A 20,719-nucleotide genomic window follows, 5' to 3' on the forward strand; every position below is an offset into this window, starting at 1 on the left:
ACTTTTTCCTGCAGATTAAAAACATTTGAACAAACAGTCTCTTAAGAAACAAAATACGAAACTCATGATCAAAAAACTAACGATAATGTCACAGTTGAACATTGTGTGTATGCATATTTAGGTGATTTAACGATTCACTTCTTCCACACGTGCTTCTCACAGAAAGCCAGGTTCTGAAACGATAAAGTCAAATCAGTTGTATTTCAGAATAGCGCTAAAATTAATTTCAAAAGACCAACTCAAATATTGATGAAAAAGCAATGAAATAGGTGAAATAGTAATAAAGCACACCGGTCATTCTGGAAAGATTACATGCGTTTCAAAGGTTGATCTAAAGAATTACTAATTCATGTCGGTGCCTTAAATGAACACTCAGAGCAAACATATAGTATATAAAGACTGAACAACAAAAGCACATAGTGATTAACAACAGAACACCAGAATTGAATGGCTTCCTGTTGGGCTCATGCTAGATGTGACAAGCAAACATAAAGACAACAACATGACTTTTCCTCTGCATTTTTTGCCTGTTGGAGGTTAAATTAAGCAACCAGTATGTGTATAACTTACACCACACTTCTGAGCTGTGTCTGAGTCTTTGCACCAGAAGCTTGGCCCCCAAGTGCACGGATTACTTCCCAGCAGGTCGGACTTCTTTGTGCTGCACAGGTCAGCTCTCTAAAGGACACAAAAGTGATGACAAACTCAACTACTACACTACAAAACCTGTCATTTCTCACAAAAGTTGTGTTGCGTAGTAACTATACTAAGGGACTAAGTATAATTGGATTCCTGTGAAATGATTCGCCCTGTGCACTTACTTCACAAACGTCTGCGTACTCTGCCTGGTTTCCCAAAACCTGCTGTAGTCGAGAGCCGTAGATTCTGGTGAAAGCCTCGCACTGAAAAGACAATGCATTACTTTAAAGACCCATAGCATCCAGATGACTAAAATGTAACTACCGTAATAAGTTCTCTTAATGTATTTTTTCTCCTGAAAATTAATCTGGCAGTCATTTCCACCCCACAATTACCTTTTCAGTAATCTGTAGATAACCAACTATACTTGGAACGCCCCCTTTCCATCGTCAGACTCGGTATGCTTGCCGCCCCCTTAATTGCATATTTTTCTCGCCCTGGTGCATGATTGCTTCAAGGTTAACATGATAAGCAAAAAATACATATACTATACTAGCGGCTTACTTTCTTTTTTTATCGTTTTTGTGGACGGGACTGCTCTTCTTTCTAATTTCTTTCGCAGGTTCTGACTCTTAAATTCTTTTCATCCACACTCGACTAAAACCCTTCTTTGAAGTCAATCATCAAAATGATCTCTTCAATACTATCACTTGGTCTGCCCCATTTTTTGTGAGTCAATGTGACTGAAGAGGTCCATACTTTCCTCATATTCCCATCATTTAGAAATGTATGCAAGCTGACCCCTTCCTTAGTTGTATTGCTCTGCCCTGCAACAATGCATCTGGCAGACATATTTGATCATTCCTTCAGATTCTGCGTGGAAATAGCATGATTCAGGATGAAGATGCTACCAAAACACATACTATGCAATTACAAAAATTGCCTCCAGTTTCTCTTGGTGAAGTCAGCAGGATGATACAGGCCCACCCACATTTTGGAGCTAAAAGTTGGCGTCCCAAATGTGTTAAAACTCATTAGAAAACAAGCCTACAATGACTACTGTCTATTTTGGGTACAAATTTACCTGTAGACATACTTTTTAGGTCCAGAACTATGAAATAAGTGCCAATGTTGTCAGCATTAGAGGGGCCCTTTAAGTACTTAAATCAAGAAAATTGCAAGATTTTTAATAGATCGTGATCCCCAATCAACAAAGACCACCTATCCCAACGAACTTAAGATGACCGATGTACACTCTAGACCAGTGTTTTTCAACCATTTTTGAGCCAAGGCACATTTTTTGCGTAGGAAAAATCCGGAGGTACACCACCAGCAGAAATCATTAAAAAACGAAACTCAGTTGACAGTAAAAAGTCGTTGTCGCAATTGTTGGATATGACTTTAAACCATAACCAACCACGCATCAATATAGCTCTTGTCTCAAAGTAGGTGTACTGTCATGACCTGTCACATCACAGTGTGACTTATTTAGAGATTTTTGCCGTTTTCCTGTGTGTAGTGTTTTAGCTCTTGTCTTGCGCTCCTATTTTGGTGGCTTTTTCTCTTTTTTTTGGTATTTTCCTGTAGCAGTTTCATGTCTTCCTTTGAGCGATATTTCCCGCATCTACTTTGTTTTAGCAATCAAGAATATTTCAGTTGTTTTTAATCCTTCTTTGTGGGGACATTGTTGATTGTCATGTCATGTTCGGATGTGCATTGTGGACGCCATCTTTGCTCCACAGTAAGTCTTTGCTGTCGTCCAGCATTCTGTTTTTGTTTACTTTGTAGCGAGTTCAGTTTTAGTTTTGTTCTGCATAGCCTTCCCTAAGCTTCAATGCCTTTTCTTAAGGGCACTTACCTTTGGTTTATTTTTGGTTTAAGCATTAGACACCTTTTTACCTGCACACTGCCTCCCACTGTTACCGACATCTACAAAGCAATTAGCTACCGGCTGCCACCTACTGATATGGAAGAGTATTACACGGTTACGGTACTCTGCCGATCTCTAGACAGCACCGACACTCAAGAACAACACATCATTTGCAGACTATAATTACTGGTTTGCAAAAAACATTTTTAACCCAAATAGGTCAAATTAGATAATCTCCCACGGCACACCAGACTGTATCTCACGGCACACTCGTGTGCCGCGGCAGTGGTTGAAAAACACTGCTCTAGACGGATCACCTGTCATCCAGTCACATCTTTAGAAAGAACTTGCAAATGCAACAGAACTCCAGAAACCATCTTGCTACATTCCGCTGTATGAAAATAGTTTAGAAATGGTATGAAGGTTTGAAGAATCTCATAGCTAGAGTAAATAGTCCCACCTTTGGAATGGCATTTGGGTATTGCCCACACACAGACTGGAGGAAAGAGGATGTTTGAGGCTGCGTGGCATTGAGACCCAGCTGAAGTCGGCTCAGCAAAGCCAGTGTGTGGCACGACTCACAGTCTAAGGGGACAGGCACCTCTGGGAAGTCATCACAGAATCAAAACATGGTCAGAAAGTAGGAACCATCTAGCCTGTAAAAGAAGCTGCAACTGACCTGGAGCAGGCAAGTCCTTGAACCAACAGACGTGTAGGAGCGCACATATTGTGTGAGGAGCGGCCGATGAAAGAAGAAACTCTACTATCTGCACGCCGTATTTGTCAACAAATTCATCACACTCATCCTTGTAGCTCTGAGGAAGGAGATCGCAGACCTCGCCCATGAGCTTCATTAAAGCATCCTGCGGATTGATGAACACAAATCAGGCACACTGAAAAACACTGCTTTAGTGTTAATGAAAACTGGGTATTTTATTTTGAAAGTAAACCGAATAATGTATGTATGTTTGTGCATGACTTTCTTTTAACACAAGCAGATTTTAGCTATATTGAACCGCCATGTTTCAGCGACCGGCAAAAAATGGAAGCTTTGCGTATATTGGGCGCTGGAATGCAGAACGTGGTGCAAACCAACACAAAGACTTGAATGGAAACAGAAAGTCCGCTGCCGTGGTGGCGCCATTTTGCGGCTGTTATGCATCCAGCGGAAATTCAGGGTAAAGAAATCTCCATCAATGTTTTATATACAAAACATGCTGTAAGTATATATGTAAAGTAGTAACAGGCACATTCATAATAATATGTAATAGTTACCCTATTTTGGTCATTTTAAGCATTACCGGAACTTCTTTTTTGGGCACATTGATTTCACAGAGCAATGGACACTATACTTCTGTCAACGAAAAAGCGTGTTCTTTGTTTGCTACCATTAACCATAGCAGTCTTTGTGAGAGAGGAAGATTACGAGTACTTTGGGACAGATGAGGATCCAGAAGCTTGTATTTTTGAGAGTGATTACACGGAGGTTGAACTACTGTTTATAAGAAGATGAAAGGGCAAGAAGAGAGGGTCAAACGTTGGAGCAGACGGGGGGCCGAGAGAGTCAGGACGGAAGGAAAGGATAAAAAATCTGTCGGGGAAACAAAGTCTATCAACAACATCCACATGACTTGATGGTGCCTTGCCTACAAAAACAGTTGCACAAGTTACCATCGATGCAAAACACTTTGTCTATCTGGCGAATAGAACACTAAAATATTGCATCAAAACAAATGAAAAAAATGTTTGTTTTAACTAACTCTGCAGTGGTAGAAACTTTTTTCCACCTACCCAAAATCAACTGGAAAAGATGCCCCAAGTCAGCTGCACCAGACAGACAAACTGAATTGTGTATGATGGGCAAAATAATACAAAAAGTGCAGTTAAGGACACGAAAACTGTCACTGAACGCTTTCAGTCTAAGTGAACGTGACATGCGTCAAAGACAGATGTAAGAAAAAGAAAAGGAAAGCGTAGACGATAATTACATTCTGTGAAGGCGTTTAAATTTCTTTCTCGTCACACATTACAACTTTGTCTCTATACATTTACTACTAATACCTTTTAGGCCTGTCGAGTCTAACTTGTCGGTTGTTTACCTGTCATCTTTCAATCAAGTCACGGAAACTTCACTAGCAGATACAATTACAGCTTCAAATGTATGTCTTTTGAAGTATGAAATACTTCTTGAGCAATATTGAGGCGTCATGTCGTGTTACAAACGCACAGGGTACTACCCTTGCCCCGACCACAATGCATGTCATGCTTAGCAAAAACGAATATATACAAAAATAAACCACATACCTCTGTCATATTCTGGGGCAACATAGTCTCCAGTTTCTTGATGATAAACAAGCACAGGGTGCAAGCTGGGTTAAATTGTTTCTGATGGAGAAAAGAAGACATGGCCACATATTGAGATGAAATACAAGAACTTGATTGATTTCACTCTTTAAAACACAGGTGTCAAACTCAAGGTCAGATCTGGCTTGCCAGGGCATTGTACAGTATGTGGCCTATCATGTCGATTAACATGGTCCGTCAGATCATTTAAAGGGGACCTATGATGCAAAATTCACTTTTCTTACCTGTTGGTACCTGTTTTGTGTATTTGGGTTTTGCATAAGTCACAAAAAAATGTAATCAAACTACGCAGGCTTTGGTAGAAATTTACCCAAAGAGCTTTAAGCGAGTCCACCGTTGTAGTCTGACGCTGTAGCCAATAAGCTCATTCTTTTTCACTATCCTCTGGTTGTGGGGCAGACCGGCTCGTACATTAACATGCATCCTCTGCTGTTGCCATTTCTAATAAAAAGTAATGCATGGTTTGAACTTATATCTGTCATTAGACTCCAATTGAAGATGGTCTGTAAAACATAACCTATGCAAAATGTTGACTAAATAACCACCATTACATGTTATGTAGACCACAAGAAAGTGTTTTAAATGTAGAAAAAAACATAGTATAACCCCTTTAAGGTGGCCTGCATCTTCATTTCAGGTGGCCCGCCATTTCATTTTAAAAGGTCCGCCACTTTTGACAAACATTTAGTGCATGCAATTGCCTATGTTTTACATTATTTACATTATCTAGTCATGCAACAAAAAGTTCCAAGCATTTTTTGGGGGTTATCAAAAATAAATACTGAAATATCTGTCTATCACCTTGACTTACAATCTCAAAAGTAAGTTATCACCGACGTGGCTCAGATGGTAGTGGCTGTGCCAGCAACCTGAGGGTTCCAGGTTCGATTCCAGCTTCCGCTATCCTTGTCACGGCCGTTGTGTCCTTGGGCAAGACACTTCACCTACCTTGCTCCCAGTGCCGCTCATATTGGTGTGTGTTAGTGAATGAATGTTTTTTGGTGGTCGGAGGGGCCGTAGTTGCAAATTGGCAGCCACACCTACTCAGTGGCCTAGTACCTACTCACTGGCCTAGTGGTTAGAGTGTCCGCCCTGAGATCGGTAGGTTGTGAGTTCAAACCCTGGCCGAATCACCCCAAAGACTATAATAATGGGACCCATTACTTCCCTGCTTGGCACTCAGCATCAAGGGTTGGAATTGGGGGTTAAATCACCAAAAATGATTCCCGAGCGCAGCCACCGCTGCTGCTCACTGCTCCCCTCACCTCCCAGGGGGTGAACAAGGGGATGGGTCAAATGCAGAGGACACATTTCACCACACCTAGTGTGTGTGTGAGAATCATTGGTACTTTAACTTTAACTAACTTCCGTAGTCTACCCCAGGGCAGGTGTGGCCACAAATGTAGCTTACCACCGTATAGTGGAATGAATGATGGGTTCTCAGTTCTCTGTACAGCGCTATGAGTGTCTAGAAAAGCGCAATACAAATCTAACCCATTAATATTATCTACCAATCCATCAAAACTTTTACTGGATAAGTTTCTATTCAATAAAAACTAGTTTGACACCCCTGCTTTAAACCGTATCGCTCACGTCGCTAAATAAGTTCACAGTAGCATTACAAACAAACACATCAGTGTTATGGGGAAGTGAGTTTAGTGAACTGAATATTCCACTTCTAATGTCTTACACTGGGATGAGTGTGTGCGGCTTTCACGGTGCCACCGTGGGAACGTTTCTCTTCCTTATCCTTGTTGGTCGCACACAGCCTAAAAGCTGAACAGGTAGCTTTCACTTCCTAGAAAAGACAATCATACACAATCCTTACACATAAAGCATGCAATGAGGGCATACAGTGCATCAGGAAAGTATTCACAGCGCTTCACTTTTTCCTCATTTTGTTATGTTACAGCCAAAATGGAACAAATTCAATTTTGTCCTTAAAATTTTACAAACTAACCCATAATGACAATGTGAAAATATTTTTTTTGTTTTGCGAATGTATTACAAAAAAATCACATACTTTGTTGATGCACCTTTGGCAGCAATTACAGCCTAAAGTATTTTTGAATACGATGCTACAAGCTTGGCTGAGCAGTCTTCACGCAGTTTTGCCCATTCCTCTTTGCAGCACCTCTCAGGCTCCATCATGTTGGAGGGGAAGCTTTGGTTTTCATCCAAGATGTCTCTGTACATTGCTGCATTCATCTTTCCCTCTATCCTGACTAGTCTCTCAGTTCTTGGCGCTGGAAAACATCCCCACAGCATGATACTGCCACCATAAGGCTTCACTTTAGGGATGGTATTGGCCTGGTGATGAGCGGTGCCTGGTTTCCTCCAAATACGCCTGGCATTCACGCCAATTAGTTCAATCTTTGACTCATCAGACCAGAGAATTTTGTTCCTCATGATCTGAGAAACTTATTTTTTACTAAGAAATGGCTTTGTTCTGGCCACTGTACCATACAGGCCTGATTGGCGGATGGCTGCAGAGATACATTATATTGTCAAAAGTATTTGGCCACCCATCCAAATGATCAGAATCAGGTATCCTATTCACTTGGCCCGGCCACAGGTGTATAAAATCAAGCACTTAGGCATGGATACTGTTTCTACAAACATTTGTGAAAGAATGGGCCGCTCTCAGTGATTTCCAGCGTGGAACTGTCATAGGAGGCCACCTGTGCAACAAATCCAGTCGTGAAATTTCCTCGCTCCTAAATATTCTAAAGTCAACTGTCGGCTTTATTATAAGAAAATGAAAGAGTTTGGGAACAACAGCAATGAAGTGGTAGGCCACGTGAACTGACAGAGAGGGGTCAGCGGATGCTGAAGCGCATAGTGCAAAGAGGTCACCGACTTTCTGCACAGTCGGTTGCTACTGAGCTCCAAACTTAATGTGACCTTCCAATTAGCTCACACACAGTACGCAGAGAGCTTCATGTAATGGGTTTCTATGGCTGAGCAGCTGCATCTAAGCCATACATACCAAGTCCAATGCAAAGCGTAGGATGCAGTGGTGTAAAGCATGTCACCACTGGACTCTAGAGCAGAGGAGATGCCTTCTCTGGAGTGATGAATCACGCTTTTCCATCCAGCAATCTGATGGATGAGTCTGAGTTTGGAGAACGCTACATTTCAGACTGCATTGTGCCCAGTGTGAAATTTGGTGGAGGAGGAATTATGGTGTAGGGTTGTTTTTCAGGAGTTGGGCTTGGCCTCTTAGTTCCAGTGAAGGAAACTTTGAATGCTCCGGGATACCAAAAACATTTTGGACAATTCCATGCTCCCAACCTTGTGGGGACAGTTAGGAGCGGGCCCCTTCCTCTTCCAACATGACTGTGCACTAGTGCACAAAGCAAGGTCCATAAATACATGGATGACAGAGTCTGGTGTGGATGAACTTGACTGGCCTCCACAGAGTCCTGACATGAACCCGATAGAACACCTTTGGGATGAATTAGAATGGAGACTGAGAGCCAGGTCTTCTCGACCAACATCAGCGTGTGACCTCACCAATGCGCTTTTGGAAGAATGGTGGAAAATTCCTATAAACACACTCCGCAACCTTGTGGACAGCCTTCCCAGAAGAGTTGAAGCTGTAATTGCTGCAAAAGGTGGACCGACATCATATTGAACCCTATGGGTTAGGAATGGGATGGCACTTCAAGTTCATATGTGAGTCAAGGCAGGTGGCCAAATACTTTTGGCAATATAGTGTAGTTGTCCTTCTGGAAGGTTCTCCTCTCTCCACAGAGGAATGCTGTAGCTCTAACAGCGTGACCATCGGGTTGTTGGTCACCTCCCTGACTAGACTAAGATGAATGCAGCAATGTACAGAGACATCCTGGTTGAAAACCAACGCTTCCCATTCCACCTGATGGAGCTTGAGAGGTGTTGCAATGAGGAATGGGCGAAACTGCCCAAAGATAGGTGAGCCAAGCTTGTGGCATCATATTTAAAATGACATGAGGCTGTAATTGCTGCAAAAGGTGCATCAACAAAGTATTGAACAACGGATGTGAGTACTTATGTATGTGTAATTTTATTTAGTTTTAATACATTTGCGAATGTTAAAAAAACAAAACATTTTCACATTGTTTTTATGGGGCATCATTGTCTGTGGCATTTTGAGAACACAAATTAATTTATTCCATTTTGGAATAATGTTGTAACAAATCAAAAGGCTGTCAAAACTTTCCCGATGCACTGTATGTTTAATATGACGACATAGCATACCTTTTGACCAAGTGTTTGTCGCAGCATTTTGGGCAAGTACATCTTCATCTGAGAGTCACATTCAGACGCGTCTTTGTCTGGGAGGTGTTGGCAGAGTGCATGCAAGGTTTCATACACATGCTCCTGCAGAAGCAAGTAGGCACAAGAACACTGAGGGCCTGTGCAAAAACAACGGGTGGACAAAGCCACATTCTGGTGTCACTGAATGGAAGAAGGCAACAACATTAATACCTTATGATCTTTGCTGGAAATCATATTAGCAGACAGCTGGATGATGTGGCTGCATTCTGAACACGTGTCCGAGGTCTTGGGAGGAGAGGCACAAACATGAATTGTCATTTGTCACCATCCCAAGTGTTGAATTTAAAGCAATCATTTGTTATGGTAATACTATTTCCTACTTGTTTTGGACATGCTTAAATTACACTTCAAATGATCACACTATTTAGGGGTGTCAAACACATTTTTATTGAGGGCCACATCACAATTATGGCTGCCCTCAGAGAGGATATATATGAAAATAAACATAATAACCTCATTTATCAATTTGCATGGGTAATTGTTTGATAATATTTTTTTTACTGACAGGTTGATGGAGAACTTGCTTTGAAATCTTTTGTCAAAGTGACTAACAGATATTAATTTTGATAGCAAAAAAAAGCTTGGAATATCTTGTTGCGTGATCAGATAATTCAGAACTTATGCAATTGCATGCAGTACATTGTGTAGAAAAAGGAACACAAACTGCTCAGTGGCCTTGTGGTTAGAGTGTCTAAGATCGGTAGGTCGTGAGTTCAAACCCCGGCCGAGTCATACCAAAGACTATAAAAATGGGACCCATTACCTCCCTGCTTGGTACTCAGCATCAAGGGTTGGAATTGGGGGTTGAAACACCAAAAATGATTCTCGAGCGCGGCCACTGCTGCTGCTCACTGCTCTCCTCACCTCCCAGGGGGTGAACAAGGGGATGGGTCAAATGCAGAGGACACATTTTACCACACCAATCATTGGTACTTTAACTTTAAATCCGGCACACTGAAAAACACTGCTTTGCAAGCAAGAGGCCGCTAACAATACAGGTAATGGGGATTGACCTATTTTACCTGTGAAGCTCTTTAAAGAAACATCCAAAAAAAGCCATCAATGTTTAATATACAGGCACATTTAGCAGATGGGCAATTGCATGCAATGCATTTTTTGTGTCAGAATTTAAAGAACAAATTAATTTGGCTAGAAAATGCCTTATCAATGCATATTATTTCCAGCCTTTGGCAGGCCACATAAAATAGTACCAGAAAGTAAAGTGAAGTGATTAATATTTAAATAGCACTTTGCTCTAGTGACTCAAAGCGCTCTACATAGTGAAACACATTATCGAAGTTACATTTAAACCAGTGTGGGAGGTACTGGGAGCAGACGGTTAAAGTGTCTTGCCCAAGGACACAATGGCAGTGACTAGGATAGCGGAAGCGGGGATCGAACCTGAAACCCTCAAGTTGCTGGCACGGCCGCTCTGCCAACCTAGCCACGCCACCCACAAAGTGCTTTATAAACGCATATTAATCCTAGCTTAAAACATTTGTATGCATGTACAACACATAAAACACTTAGCAAATCAGTATGTGGAATTCAATTATGGAATGGATTAGGTAAAGAAGGGAAACAATGTACTTACATAATCCACTTTAAGAAACTGTTCGAACTACAAGTGTTTGCAAAGTACAGAGATTAATAATATTGGTTAATGTCGTGAACTTGACAAAAAGAAGATATTTATCTCATCAACAATGACTTACATAGTCATGAAGAAAACTGTTGTATTAACATAATAACACTGATTTGTAATGTGTGAAATATTTAAAACGTGTACATACCGGTTACAGGGAGTTAACATATGTAAAAGTCAGGGGTGTCTAAACCGCAGCCGGCCGGCATCTTCAGTTTGGCCTGTGAGATGGCACCAGTCCGATTTCAATAAGCAACCTGCCGTGCCGCTGATTTTATATTAAATTTGAATACCCAGTAGTTTCACTGCCGTTGTCGAAATGATACTCTGCAACATTGCGTGGACATCAGGGGCGGTACCTTTGGATTGGCAGACCGGGGTGGTGGTTCCTCTCTTTAAGAAGGAACCGGAGGGTGTGTTCCAATTACCGTGGGATCACACTCCTCAGCCTTCCCGGTAAGATCTATTCAGGTGTACTGGAGAGGAGGCTATGCCGGATAGTCGAACCTCGGATTCAGGAGAAACAGTGTGGTTTTCGTCCTGGTCGTGGAACTGTGGACCAGCTCTATACTCTCGGGCGGGTCCTTGAGGGTGCATGGGAGTTTGCTCAACCAGTCTACATGTGCTTTGTGGACTTGGAGAATGCATTCGGCCGTGTCCCTCGGGAAGTCCTGTGGGGAGTGTTCAGAGAGTATGGGGTTTCGGACTGTCTGATTGTGGCGGTCCGCTCCCTGTATGATCAGCGTCAGAGCTTGGTCCGCATTGCCGGCAGTAAGTCGTACCTGTTTTCAGTGAGGGTTAGACTCCGCCAGGGCTGCTTTTTGTCACCGATTATGTTCATAACTTTTATGGACAGATTTTCTAGGCGCAGTCAGGGCATTGAGGGGATCCGGTTTGGTGGCTGCAGGATTAGGTCTCTGCTTTTTGCAGATGATGTGGTCCTGATGGCTTCATCTGGCCAGGATCTTCAGCTCTCACTGGATCGGTTCGCAGCCGAGTACGAAACGACTGGTATGAGAATCAGCATCTCTAAGTCCGAGTCCATGATTCTCGCCCGGAAAAAGGTGGAGTGCCATCTCCGGGCTGGGGAAGAGATCTTGCCCCAAGTTGAGGAGTTCAAGTACCTCGGAGTCTTGTTCACAAGTGAGGGAAGAGTGGATCGTGAGATCGACAGGCGGATCGGTGCGGCGTCTTCAGTAATGCGGACGCTGTATCGATCCGTTGTGGTGAAGAAGGAGCTGAGCCGGAAGGCAAAGTTCTTAATTTACCGGTCAATCTACATTCCCATCCTCACCTATGGTCATGAGCTTTGGGTTATGACCGAAAGGACAAGATCACGGGTACAAGCGGCCGAAATGAGTTTCCTCCGTAAGGTGGCGGGGCTCTCCCTGTCATCCGGGAGGAGCTCAAAGTAAAGCCGCTGCTCCTCCACATAGAGAGGAGCCAGATGAGGTGGTTCGGGCATCTGGTCAGGATGCCACCCGGACGCCTCCCTGGGAAGGTGTTTAGGGAAAGTCCCACCGGTGGGAGGCAACGGGGAAGACCCAGGACATTCTGGGAAGACTAGGTCTTCCGGTTGGCCTGGGAACGCCTTGGGATCCCCCGGCAGGAGCTGGACGAGTGACTGAGGAGAGGGAAGTCTGCGCTTCTCTGCTTAGGCTGCTGCCTCCACGTCCCGACCTCGGATAAGCGGAAGAAAACTGATGGATGGATGGATGGATGGATACCAAGTGGTCTGACAGGTGGCAATTTGTCTCATCGTGTGTACAATATAAGAAACTCAGGTCAGTGCACAGCATTTACTTATATGACCCAATCCCAACAACTTTTCCTAGTCATGTCGCAGAAAAAAGCCCCTCAGTCAAAAAGTTTGGACACCCTGTGTAAATCATTGATATGAAGTGAAAAAGGGGTAGGATTGATTACACTTTGCTTCTTCCTAATCCTTTTGAACATGTAAAGAAAATGTAAAAAATTGATGCATCATTTTGAAACTGTATGTTTAAAAAAAACCCAATGTGATATAAATGTATATGCATTAGAGATGCGCAGATAGGCAATTATTTCATCCGCAACCGTATCAGAAAGTCGTCAACCATCCGCAATCCACCCGATCTAACATTTGATCAGAACCGCATCCGCCCGCCATCCGCCCGCACCCGCCCGTTGTTATATATCTAATATAGACGATGCAAGGCATTAGTGAGGTTATAAAGCTTTTGCCTGTTAAAGAAAAGAGACTGATCCAATGCAGCATTCGCGTGCCACGCTGTCACGACCCAGACGCACACCAGTGCGCAATCATATGGGAGCCGCGCTGAGCGCACCTCCAAGCGCGTCTCGCTGCCGGCGACGGCCGGGTAAATGGGCCCGACGCTCCAGCGCCATCCATTTTCAGGGCTAGTTGATTCGGCAGGTGGGTTGTTACACACTCCTTAGCGGGTTCCAACTTCCATGGCCACCGTCCTAGCTGCTGTCTATATCAACCAGGGTGAGCCCCACCCCTTTCGTGAGCGCACTGCGCGCGGAGTGACCCCTGTTACGCGCCCCCGGCAACAGGGGTGGCGGGCAGGTAAGCTGCGCGGGCGGAGCGCGCGGAGTGACCCCTGTTACGAGCCCCCGGCCACGGGGGTGGCGGGCAGGTAAGCTGCTTACCTGCTGCGCGTAACGCCGGCCGCGGCGAAGGCGGACGAGGCGGGGTGTCGGTGCGGTGGTGACCCTGGACGTGCGTCGGGCCCTTCTCGCGGATCGCCTCAGCTACGGCTCCCGGTGGGGCCCTCTCGGGGGAAGGGGCCTCGGTCCCGGACCCCGGCGAGGCGTCGGGGGCCTTCTCCGCTCCGTAAAAGTGTCCATCTCTTTTTTTTTTTCCTTCTGTTGTGGCATATGCTGCAGGTGCCTGCTCGTTTTTCGTATGTGGGTAACAACATTTAACTATGTATATATATTTCCGAATTGGTTTAACTGCCACCCGCCTGAATCTATTTAAAATCTAATTTTTTAAAATTTCAATCGCCCGACCCGACCCGACCCGACCCGCTGATAAAATCTAATTTTTTAAAATTTCATCCGCCCGATTCGCGGATAATCCGCGGACTCCGCGGTTGTGCCCGCAAACCGCGCATCTCTAATATGCATATAAAATGATGTGGCCGGCTACCTAAAATGTTTGAATTTGAAACATGTTTTACATGTTAATTAATCATAAACTGTTTATTTGTACATTATTACACTTATCTATTGATAATTTTTTTACTTAAGAAAAACACACGTTTCTTATTTATTTTTAATTTTTTTAGAAACATGATAGAATATTGTGTATTTGTGTGTTTCTTGCCATGTGCATGCATTTTTTTTTGACACGCATTTTTATTTTCATGTCTTACCAGAGATGGGTGCTTCCTCAATGCAAGAGGGTCTTTGATGAACATGCATTCTCCTAACACATCAAGGTAAATAAAAGAAAAAAATCATTGATTTGAAAATGTAAAAGTATGTATAATCACAAGAATGACAATATACCTAAAAATCCCTCTTTCAAAACAAACCACACCTTTGCATGTAATCATAAATCTTCGATAACTACCATATAGTAGAGCAATAACAACATGTCAGGTGACTCATGCGGAATTAAAATGGCCAGCTTGTATCTTACCTGGGCAGAAAGACGCTGCTAAGATCACCAGGAAAAGCCCCAAAGCCGACATAATGAGACAGCTGGAATAGGACAAAATGAGAAGCAGATGACTAGATTTATTTGTGCGGGCTGTTGTTTGTGACGCACCGGAAGTTCACCTTATAAGGATTCATCCTTGTAAGGTCGCATACTCATGCGTCAACGCCCACGTGACGAGTAGGAAGTCCCTTTTTTAAACGTGCTAACCTTCGCGGTCAACATCGTCAGATGTCCGATAATCATCGTATTTTGAAGATGATTTTACTATCTGTATGATCATCAATTTAAAATAAAAATAAAAATGCAGTAATGTACCATGATTTGATTCCAAACGCAAATAGGATGTTGTGTATTGTCTCTTAACTGCCAGGTGAGAGCGCTGTTCTACCATTGGCAGCTTTTCCAACAGTGCTGTTTGTTTAGCCGCCGATACGGGCAGTAGCGTCCAAACTATCAAATTTGGAAATTAAACATACACTTCAGTCAGATGTTGTTTTATTTCTTATGAATTGTGGTTATGTATAAAGGAAAACACTGCTCAATAACTGTATGCATCAGTGACGTGCGGTGAGGTTGATGGCTGGTGAGGCACTGACTTCATCACAGTCAGATTTACAAACATATGAACCCTAAAGAGTATCTTATTCACCATTTGATTGGCAGCAGTTAACGGGTTATGTTTAAAAGCTCATACCAGCATTCTTCCCTGCTTGGCACTCAGCATCAAGGGTTGGAATTGGGGGTTAAATCACCAAAAATTATTCCCGGGCGCGTGATGGCTGTCGGGGCTGACGAACTGTGTATATGTATGTATATGTGTATGTATGTATGTATATATATGTGTATGTCTACATATGTGTATGTTTGTGTATGTATATGTATATATGTGTATGTGTGGGTATGTATACATGTATATATGTATGTGTATGTGTATATATATATGTATGTATGTATATTTCTGGGGGTACGCTCTGGGCCTGCCTGTCAGACGGGGGTCGACGCCTCAGGCTACTGCATCCGAACTGCGTGTCTGGAGCTCCTGGGTCCCGCTGTCCATCCCTTCCGGGTGCCCGTCTTGGTTGGGGCCTTTTGGGCCTAGTCCCTGCGTCTATTGTGGTAGCTTGGTGCTGCAAGGTATTCCGAGGTGCTGCGAGTCGGCCAGTTGCTGGGGTAGTGACCTTGTGTGTCAGCATGTCTGTGATCTTCTTTTAATTCTTTTTTTTATTTTATTTATTTATTTATTAATTTTTTAATATATTTTATTAATATTATTTTTTAATTTTCCCCTCCCTCAGAGGGGGGGGGCTCGGCGGGGCGGTTGCTGGTTGTTCCATCTCCATCGTTGGGGTCCATGCAGGTGGGGTGGGTGGTTCCCGTGGCCCTGTGCCGGGTGGTCCTGCGGCAGCCGATTTGGGTGGGGTGGCCGGGGGCTGGCCTCACCGCGCTCTCCGGGGGTGGGGGGTGGGCTCGTGGGGGCCCGGTTGCCGGTGGGGCGGGGGCGGTCTTCCCGTCCGGTTGCGGGGAGTTTCTGGGTCCCTTGGGCGTGGCGTCTCGCCTTTCTGCCCGTGTGGGGTGTGGTCTCTCGCTGGCTTGGGGTCTGGATGTCCCCTGCTTTTCTCTTGCCCTGTCCTCTACCGGGTGCGTCTGTCTGCGGCCTGCTGCTGGCCCTTGTGGGCGGTACGGTGGGCCGGGCTCTGGGGTTCCTGTCGCTGGCCGGCTTGGCTGCGTGGGGGCGGTGGTCCCTGGTTCCCTGGGCACCACGCCTACTGTTTGTGGGTTGGGCTCTCGAGGGTGATGGGGCCGTGCTCTGGCTCCCACGCACTCTGGGAGTCGAATATATTGTACATACAAATTCACATATGCTCACATACGTACATAGGTACCTACGCTCCCACATACATACACAAATACAGTACATATTTACATACCTAAAGTTCGTACATCCACACGCACATTCAATATACAAACATACACATACACATACTGTACATATACACTTACTGTACAAACACATATACACACTCTGTACATATACATTCATTGTACAAACACATATACACATTCTGTACATATACAAGTACATATGCATACTTACACTCATGCACATAATCACGTTTCATCAAACATATATTAACGTTGTTGCCCTAGGGTAAACTGGGTGTAACACATGGCACACTGACAAAGCTTAACCTATTGTTACTATAACAATCTACAAGGTTAATGTAGGTTGCTTCTCTTTCTCCCCCTCCATTTTTCTGCATTCTTTCGTATCTCAAGTTATCATTACGTATATGTATTGTTGCATTTAAACAACTGTATTGTTGATAATAAAGGTAAATTATTGGTATTGTTCATTATCAATAGCACTATTTCTATTGGTATTTGTATTGATCCATTTGTAGTGTAATAATGCTCATTGTCATTTCTGTATTATTTTTTATTTTTCGCTAACTGCTTATTTGCTATTACTTTTACCATCATATTTGTACATGTCGTATTTGCTGATGTTGCTCTATTGTTGTTGTTGTTTGCTGTTGTTGTTTTTGTCTCTCTGTCTAATCCCTCTCTTGTCCCCACAATTTCCCCCTCTGTCTTCTTTTTTTTCTCTTTCTATCCCTCCTGCTCCGGCCCGGCTGCACTAAATGATAATATAAATACATTTAATAAAGTCAAATACAAATAAGGCAACAAGAGAAGTATCCTACACTTCTCTTTTGTAAAGTAAATCTGAACAGCCGACATGGGCATCTACATCAACTATATGATTTGCCTGAGAAGCTGGACAGGACACACACAAAAAAAAAATTATTCCCGGGCGCGGCGTTGCTGCTGCCCACTGCTCCCCTCACCTCCCAGGGGGTGATCAAGGGGATGGGTCAAATGCAGAGGACACATTTCATTACACCTAGTGTGTGTGTGAAAATCATTGGTACTTTAACTTAACTTTAACTTTACACATACAAACTGTAGCACACAAAAAAGCACATTTAATAAAAAAAAAACGTTATAATGGTCTTACCTTTACTTATAAATGAAGTCCATGCGCCTCTGTTGTGCTGGATTAATGCACCCCCTGACGGGAGTGTTATATCAAAAGCCCTCACTTAAACTTTCCACGTGCAAGATTGAATCTATTTAAAAAAGTGTAACCGAGGGTTTATAAATGTCGCCGATACTGTATGAAACTACAAAATAACAAACACGGAGGCTCCAGTTTACACGAGGACCACTTTATTTACCTTCTTTCAAAAACCTCTGCTCCACTCCAACGTGTCATCACTTCCGCTCTTAGCGCCTTCAAAATAAGAGCTCAAGGCATATACTGTATAACAGCGCATAACAGGAACTTAACATCACAAAGAGGAAAGCCCATAAAAATAGGTTACAAAAGTTATTTAATAAGAAGCCAAAAAGTGCAAAAACAATAATGTTCGTGTTGGAGGAGTTGTGAATTAGGTACACCTGCAGTCTGCAGGTGTACCTAATGTTGTGGCCCTGCAGTTATTCACAACTCCTCCAACACGAACATTATTGTTTTTGCACTTTTTGGCTTCTTATGAAAGAACTTTTTTAAATAAATACAATCTTGCACGTGGAAAGTTTAAGTGTGGGCTTTAGTTGATATAACACTCCCGTCAGGGGGTGCATTTTACGGCGGGGGTGCAGGAGGCGGGATTACTGCGAGCCTCAGCCAGTGCGTCTTTTGCAGCCGTTTTATGATCGCTCAGCACAAGAAATACGTTACACACATACAGTTGTTGACAAAATACACTGTACATTATACACCTCAGCTAACTAAACTATGGAAATGTATAATATAGTTCATATAGCAATGCAGTCTCACTGCACAGCAGGCCAGCAGTTAGCCGAGTCCGCAATCCATGTTGAGGCACAACGCAGTGACGTGCCTCAACTGGCTGCTGTTCACCGCACCGTCTCTTCTCAGTATTTGAACGGCAAATGTGAAAATTCAGCGATTTTAAATAAAAATAATCTAAAACTGGTGAAGTTAAATGGAAAATAACTTTATAGTATAATCACTGGATACATATAACAATTTAATACAATTTTTTTCTTTTTACATTTTTTTTCTTTCCATGATGGCAGGTGAGGCACGTCACTGGTATGTATTATTTATCATGCAGGAATGTGTCCAAAATAGCTTTAAAAACGTTAGGCCGATACATTAAGTGCCCGCCAGATGGCAGCAGAGCAAAAGTAACGCCCTTGAATGTGCGTTCATCAAAAATGATACACGACAAACCTCACACAGGACATCATTCTAATACATTGTTCTTCTTTGTACTTTGTAAACACTTTGTTTGAATAGTTTCTTAAATTGGATCATATAGTAGACTGTTTGATTTATTTACTTAATCCATTCCATAATTTAATTCCACATACTGATATACTGAAGATCTTAAGTGTTGTACGTGCATACACCTTTTTTACATTACATTTTTCTCTAAGCTTATATTTATGGGGACGGCGTGGCGCAGTTGGGAGAGTGGCTGTGCCAGCAACCTGAGGGTTCCTGGTTCAATCCCTACCTTCTACCATCCTAGTCACGTCCGTTGTGTCCTTGAGCAAGACACTTCACCCCTGCTCCCGATGGGTCCTGGTTAGCGCCTTGCATGGCAGCCCCCACCATCAGTGTGTGAATGTGTGTGTGAATGGGTGAATGTGGAAATAGTGTCAAAGCGCTTTGAGTTCCTTAAAAAGGTAGAAAAGCACTATACAAGTATAACCCATTTACCATTTCTCTTCTTTTGTTGAGAATAATTGTTGTATGTTCTTGTGCAGCAGGTTATGACTTGTGCATAATTGTAGCTGTTTGTAAATTCACTATATCTTGTCATTTCAATATATTTGATTCAATAAATAAAAGGTTTGCATGTTCTCCATATCCGACATTATGTATTATTCTAACTGATCTTTTTTGTAACACGGTTAGTGACTGAAGCGTAAGTTATAAACTAAAGATGATGAACAATCAAGGGTCCTAAATTCATAAATAATATCTGTTGTGAGATGCATATAAATAGACTGACCATACGTCCTCTTTTCCCCGGACATGTCCTCTTTTGCGGGGCTGTCCGGGCTGAGTTTCTTAAATGCCTCAAATGTCCGGCATTTTGAGTTAGGGTTGCGTGTATTTTCAATGTACGTTCAGGGTTAAGAAGGGGTTAAAAACAAAACAAATTGTGAAGGTGTGCCCACGCAGCAGCATTCGTGAGGGAGGGGCAGAGACAGAGAGAGCGAGAGCGAGAGAGTGAGGGATTGATTGATTGATTGAAACTTTTATTAGTAGATTGCACATCCGTACAATTGACCACTAAATGGTAACACCCGAATACGTTTTTCAACTTGTTTAAGTCGGGGTCCACGTTAATCTATTCATGGTGGTTGGGAAATATATATTTATAGCTAGAATTCACCAAGTCAAGTATTTCATTCATATATATATATATATATATATATATATATATATATATATATATATATATATATATATATATATATATTATATATATAAGAAATACTTGACTTTCAGTGAATTCTAGCTATAAATATATATTTATTTTATTGTATATGTGTGTATATATGTATATATATATATATATATATATATATATATATATATATATATATATATATAAGAAATACTTGAATTTCAGTGTTCATTTATTTACACATATACTTGTTGAGTTAGGGGTTGAATTGTCCATCTTTGTTCTTATTCTCTGTCACTATTTTTCTAACCATGCTGAACACTCTCTCTGATGATGCATTGCTGTGTGGCACGCACAAAAGTGCTTTCATCAAATGCACTAGATGGCAGTATTGTCCTGTTTAAGAGTGTCACAACATTGCTGTTTACGGCAGACGAACTGCTTTACGGTAGACCAAAACGTGACTGCTGTTGTTGTGTGTTGTTACCGCGCTGGGAGGACGTTAATGAAACTACCTAACAATAAACCCACATAAGAAACCAAGAACTCGCCCTCGATCATTCTACAGTTATAACGTCATTGGGCAGGCACACCGTTTATATTGTGGGAAAGCGGACTCAGATCCGCATGGACCTGAGTCCGCCTGAATTTCGGGAGATTTTCGGGAGATAATTTGTCCCGGGAGGTTTTCGGGAGAGACGCTGAATTTCGGGAGTCTCCCGGAAAATCCGGGAGGGTTGGCAAGTATGATTAAG

The 20,719-nt window shown here is 42.7% G+C and overlaps 1 protein-coding gene across 2 annotated transcripts; it reads right to left on the reverse strand.

Annotated features, from left to right (window-relative positions):
- Positions 1–24: 24 nt before the first annotated feature.
- Positions 25–14,613, reverse strand: sftpbb (surfactant protein Bb). Of its 2 annotated transcripts, XM_061986299.2 has the most exons (12): positions 14,579–14,613; positions 14,491–14,543; positions 14,222–14,274; positions 9,344–9,418; positions 9,113–9,235; positions 6,564–6,671; positions 4,814–4,894; positions 3,189–3,372; positions 2,970–3,112; positions 822–902; positions 571–678; positions 25–173 (listed from the first exon to the last, which is right to left on the reverse strand). In XM_061986299.2, the coding sequence occupies exons 2-12, from the start codon at positions 14,540–14,542 to the stop codon at positions 135–137; spliced, it is 1,047 nt and encodes a 348-aa protein (XP_061842283.1). In that variant the 5' UTR covers position 14,543; positions 14,579–14,613; the 3' UTR covers positions 25–134. The 2 variants fall into 2 exon arrangements, with proteins under 2 accessions (XP_061842283.1, XP_061842284.1); XM_061986300.2 differs by lacking the exons at positions 14,222–14,274; positions 14,491–14,543; positions 14,579–14,613 and adding an exon at positions 9,957–10,719.
- Positions 14,614–20,719: the final 6,106 nt, after the last annotated feature.

Source organism: Nerophis lumbriciformis, linkage group LG12, assembly GCF_033978685.3.
Source record: "Nerophis lumbriciformis linkage group LG12, RoL_Nlum_v2.1, whole genome shotgun sequence".
Classification (NCBI taxonomy): domain Eukaryota; kingdom Metazoa; phylum Chordata; class Actinopteri; order Syngnathiformes; family Syngnathidae; genus Nerophis; species Nerophis lumbriciformis.